Source organism: Galeopterus variegatus, unplaced genomic scaffold (genome assembly GCF_000696425.1).
Source record: "Galeopterus variegatus unplaced genomic scaffold, G_variegatus-3.0.2 Scaffold437, whole genome shotgun sequence".
In the NCBI taxonomy this organism is placed as follows: Eukaryota; Metazoa; Chordata; class Mammalia; order Dermoptera; family Cynocephalidae; genus Galeopterus; species Galeopterus variegatus.
Genome location: NW_007726548.1, coordinates 439,352 through 445,060, shown reverse-complemented (window position 1 = coordinate 445,060; position 5,709 = coordinate 439,352). Strand labels below are relative to the sequence as shown.

The 5,709-nt window shown below is 39.3% G+C and overlaps 1 protein-coding gene across 2 annotated transcripts in view; it reads right to left on the bottom strand.

Annotated features, from left to right (window-relative positions):
- Nucleotides 1-256: 256 nt before the first annotated feature.
- The window catches only part of CDC26 (cell division cycle 26), a 7,691-nt gene continuing 2,238 nt past the window's right edge, over nucleotides 257-5,709 (bottom strand). Inside the window, exons 2-4 of one of the 2 annotated variants that reach the window (XM_008568749.1) lie at nucleotides 4,873-4,980; nucleotides 4,285-4,366; nucleotides 257-699 (exon numbers count right to left, since the gene is read on the bottom strand). In XM_008568749.1, the coding sequence (XP_008566971.1) occupies nucleotides 523-699; nucleotides 4,285-4,365 (258 nt within the window). In that variant the 5' untranslated portion in view covers nucleotide 4,366; nucleotides 4,873-4,980 and the 3' untranslated portion in view covers nucleotides 257-522. Of the gene's footprint in view, nucleotides 700-4,284; nucleotides 4,398-4,872; nucleotides 4,981-5,709 lie in introns of both variants that reach the window. The other variant, XM_008568748.1, reaches the window with a different exon arrangement.

Below are 5,709 nucleotides of genomic sequence, written 5' to 3'. Positions count from 1 at the left end.
GGCACCTACAACTTGTTCACGTTTACAAAAACCACTAGAATCTGACCTCTACAAGGGCAGGGATCTTTGTTGGTCGGCACATGGTGGGCACTCAATAAATACTTGACTGAATGAGTTAAATGAAAGTGGAAGGGATTAACTGGAAGTGATCAGTGCTTAGGGTCTTTTAATAAAGATGGGAAGAATGATGTTACCTCTTGTAGCAATCACCTTTTAAAGTCTAGGGGTAAATGATGCTATTATACTTCATTAAGGATGTCTCACATTTTTCCAAAAATATATTTATTTTAAAAAACAAAAATCAGATAAGTTTTATACACTCAAATTTTCCAGAGACAAACCAGAGTTTGGATTCCAGCTTAGAGAGAAAGTTAAGCATCAGTAATCTCATGCAGAAGTATTCCTCTCTACAGGAGGTAAAATATTCTGCTTGACTGCAAGCATTCATTCTCTAAATCCGGTTTGTACTTCTGCCATCATTTTACTCTGTTCCAAGGATCTGGCATGCAAGATAATCCATCCCTAAAATTCAAAACTTCCAAATTGAGATGAGCGATTGTTGGGCTTTGGTTGGGGTTTATAACCAATTCGATCATTAATCATTTGTTCCCGGCTCTTGGGGTCACTGCTGAGCCCAATGGCTCCTTCTCCATCGCTGCTTCCTACGACTTCCACGTCTTCCTTCTGTTTCTTACGGGTCTAAAAGTACAAAAGTTTTAGGACTAAGGCAACATTCTTTCAGTTAGCATATGTTCACTTAGCATCTACCATGTCCTAGGCGTGGGGTAAAAGATAGAATTAGGGTCTAAAGAACGATAAACTGAAATCCTAAGTTTAGGAATAATAAGGGTCACAAAGGATACTGTGATAAAGGATAAAACCCCTAACCTCCAGGATGTCATGGTCCAATAGGGAAAAAAGCAAATAGATAATTATAAGGTCATCACATCTGGGCCAATGACAGAGGGAAGCTCACACTGCCAAAAGAGATACAAAGAAGAGGTGAGGAGTTGGTGGTGGAAGTTCAGAGCAGGAAGCTGCAATTGGAAAAACACATAAAGAGTTAACAGACAAGTGGGAGCGAAGAGCATTTCAGCAAATGAATTATTAAAGAGAATAGATGGAAAAATAAAGTGATTGGTAAAACAATAACCACCAAAAATCTACAGCCTGACTGACCCCATGAGATTAAAAGTAACACTAGAAGGCTTTATGCTATTTTATCAAAAGGTCTGAGTTTGGGGGCTTCATTTTGTTTTCAGATAAAAGGTTTGGCTCTTAAGTCACAAGTGACTGCAGAATTCACAAAGTATGTCTTTAGATTCATCATTTTCAAAAAGAGACTAACATTTATCCCATAACTACCACCACCTGACTGTAAAGATATTAGATGATGATAACTTTCTCTAAGAGAGTGAACAGATACTTTGTCTAGAGTTCCTACTAGAAAAATAACTCAGCTACTCTAATCATTGTAATTACCACCATTCTTCACACTCACTGCTGAAATGTGAGCATTTAAATGCCAACACCAAAAAATAAAATAAAATAAATAAATGCCAACATCAAAGCATTACAGTGAGTCAAATAAGGTATTACCTTTTATGTGACAAGTATAATGACCTTCCTGATTACTTTCTAGTTAGTGTACACTATCAGTTAGTGACATTAAAAAGTTCTACCCAAGCACTTTCGTGAAAACAAGTTCAAAAGGCAAAGGACTCTATCATTCTGAGAATAAACAAATGGAATGAAATCATTTAAAAGGCTTCCCACTATAAACAACTGCTGAAGGTTTCAGAATCTAGAGTCATGGTAGTGTAATCAAACTAATTTCAGTAAAAATGAAATACCAGTTTTCTACTGGTTTCATTTTAGTTTAGGGAAAGACTGTCTGTCCCTCCTTCCTAAGTGGCTCTAAAACAGGCCAAACCACTAGATAATTGCCTTTACTGGAAAGACTAAATAGTGGGCTGACTCTGCAGAGACAAAGTTCAGTATAGCTAGCATTTTATGACACTCATTAGAACTGAAATTTAATCCATACCTAAAGCTCATTTTTAATAATACACTATCACTGTGAGTTTTTAAAAAGCAAAAAAAGTATGCTTACAGAACAGTCAAGTCTCCTAGGATTAAGAAAGGGGAAAGGAAATCTAAGTTATAAGTCCTCATGTAAAGCACATACAGTCTTAATATATTCGTGGATGCATGCAAGATATCCTCCGTCACATGGTACAAAATACAAATGATATTCAACTTATGATGGTTTGACTTATGATTTCTCAACTTTATAATGGGTTTATTGGGACATAACCCCATCTTAAGTAGAGGAGCATCTGTATCTACTAAGACAGCAAATGAAAATAAACTTGCAGTGAGCCCTCTTTGGGGCCTGGCATTGCAGGGGACAGACACAGAGATGAATACACTAATTCCTGCCTTCAAGGAGCTTATCGCCCAGTGGGGGAAAACAGAAAAACAGACCAACGATTACAACAGACAGTGACAGTACCTATGAGAGAGGTCAACACAGAGAAGGAGGTTGAAGCTAACCCAGCGAGGGGCTGGAAGGAGCTAAGTCAAAAGATGAGTAGGAGTTAGCCTGGCGAAGAAAGGGAAAGGCATTTCAGGCAAAAGGAACACGGGGCCTACAGGCATTGAGATTAAAGCTAAAGATAACTGGCAGTGGAAGATGAAATGGAGGGATGAGCAAGGACCACATTACAAAGGGCATCATATGCCATGCTAAGGAATTTGGACTTTATTCTGAAGTTCACTGAAGAATTTAACTCTTATTAAATGGACATCTAATACTGTGTGGTAAGGCCACACTTAAAAATACATATTGAGCCCCTACTATGTGCTAGATGCTGGGAACTCAGTGGTGAAGCAGACAGACTGATCAAAGTTCCTAATGTAAATGACTTTATAATAAACAAACCAATATATCATTGTAAGTTATAATAAGTGCTATGAAAAAAAATATAGTTTTGTGAGAACCTAATGAGTTGGAGACAGCATGGATAAGAGTGACACACCACTTAGATAGGGTCAAGAGAGGCCTCTCAGACTGAGAATGCAACATTTAATACAAGACTGGAAGAAAAGGGGAGCAGTCCAGGCAGAGGGAAATAATATGTGCAAAGGCTATGTTAGTGATAAGTAGTTTGGCATGTCAAAAAAATGAAAGAAAGCCAGTGTGGCTGGGGTATAGAGGGCAAGGCAAAGAGTGACATGAGGTGAAACTGGATAGGGGCTAGAACATACAAAATCTTGTAGACCTGCATAAGGAATTCCGATTTTACTCTAAGTGCAGGAAAGCACTGAGGAATTTTAAAAGGGAATAACATGATCTGAAAAATTTTAAAGATCATTCTAGATACCTGATGGAGAATAGGCTGAAGAGACAAAAATGGAAGTACAAATACCATTTAGGATGCTATTAAAATTGCAGTAGAAGAGTTACTTGCAGTAGGGCAATAAAAGTGGAAGTGAAAAGGTACAGGTAGATTCTAGACATATTCTGGAAGTAGAATCAAAGGATTTACAGACAGATTGAATATAAAAGGTGAGGAGAAAGGACTACAGAATGACTGCTAGGTTTCTGTCCTGAGCAACTGGATAGATACTGAGATGGAAAAGACTGGGGGTTGGTGAGGGGGATGCAGAGAGTGGAAATAACCGGTTTGAGGGGAAAATTGAGAGTGTTTGGGTAGCAGGCTGAATACTGGCCCCCAAAGCCATTGGGTTCTAATTCCTGGAACCTATAAATGGTCTTTGCAGATGTGATTAAACTAAGTATCTTGAGATGGGGGTATTATCCTGGACTATCCAGGTAAGCCTTATAAAAGAGAGGCAAAGGGAGATTTCACAGACAGAAGAGGAGAAAGCAATGGGACCGTGGAGGCAGAGATTGGAGTGGTGCAGCCCCAAGTCAAGGATTGTCAATAGCCACCAAAAGTTAGAAGAGCCAAGGAATGGATTTTCCCCTAGAGCCCCCAAAAGGAAGTGTAACCCTGCTAACACCTTGACTTCAGCCCAGTGATACTGATTTCAGACTTCTGGCCTGCAGAACTGTGAAAGAATAAATTTTTGTGGTCTTAAGCCACCAAGATTGTGGTTCTTTGTTATGGCAGCCATAGGAAACTAACAGATTAAGTTTGAGATGCCTGTAAAGCATCCAAATAGAGATTTCAAATAAACTGTTGGTATAAGACTCTGGAGTTAAGAAGTTAGTTATTGTTTTAAATATTCCTAAGGGTTTGAAACTTGTACTCTTACCTCCAGGTCCTTTCGAATGCTCTCAAACTCTTCAATGTCATCAAGCTTTAGCTCCAGGCGTGTTGGTTTTCGACGCAGCATACTGAAATCAACATTAAGGGCCAGAGCCAGTGCTGTTAAAAATGGCAGAGGAGGAAAAACTGGAGGTGACAAATCTCAGCTACAAACATAAGATCAGTTTTCAAGCATGCACACTAAAGTGAATGGTGCTACAAAAAACTCATTTCGATTTACACATAAACTTCTAAAGTCTTTAGGTGTATAATTACTACATTTTATTACATGATGAAGGTCCACAACCCTATAATTCAAAAAAAAATTTTCTGTGAGAACTTAAAATAGCAAGCTTCCTGTAAGATAGAATTCTATGCAATAATCACTTTAATCTCATGCTCCAATCACATTCAAAGAAATATTCTAGCTAAAAGAATAAAGTTAACTATCACATTTTAACTCAGTATAGTTAGGGGGAGAGTGGACAAACCATTAAATTTAATCTACTCTACATGAGAACTGTCAGAGATTTGTGATCACTCCTGAATGCTAAAATCAGTCTGCTAAATCTCCTGAAAACTCCCTCTAACTCACCAATTCACAGGATTATCCTCAGGGTCTAAATAGGTCCTAAATGGATGTCATTCATTAAACAAACACTTCTTGTGCTTCAACTACAGAGTGAAAAGGTACAGTCACAATCTGTGGGGAAAACAGACAAGTAAAGAGAAAGCTGTGAAACAGTGTAATAAGAACTCTGATGAGGGTAATGCAATGGCACCACACAGGCACCCAATCCAGTCTGGGCTGAGTGTGGGGTGGACAGGGGTGTCAGGCAAGGCCTCCTGGAGGAAATGATGTCTTAGCTGACTTCTGAAGAGCAGGCAGAGAGAACAGTGCACAAGGAGGCTCCAGAGAACACTCCACAGTCTGAAAATCCAAGGCAATACTGTGTTAACAAAAACATTTTTTTGAGAAAGCAAAACTCCCACAATTGAGTTTAACATTTGTTGATGGTATCATCTTCATATTCTCCACAGCATCCAGTAGTGTATCTACAACAAGCAGTCAGTAAATGTTTGTTGAATAAAATGAGAGATCCAAAGAAAGACAGAAAGTGAAATAAACTTTTTTGAGCCCTGAACTAGGTTCTGCTATTCCTTTTGCTTTTGGGGGGTGCCCGGGGGGAGGGTATGGCTGGCCGGTACAGGGATCCAAACCCCTGACGTTGGTGTTATCAACTCCACACTCTAACCATCTGAGCTAACCAGCCAGCCCCAGTCCCGTTCTTTACACTCTTTTTTTTAAAACACAAAAACCCTGGGAAGCTGGCAAAAGGATCCCTATTTTTTTTTTTTCAAAGATGACCGGTAGGCCGGCCCGGTGGCTCACTGCTACAGTGCGCCGCTTGGGAGTGTGGTGGCGCTCCCG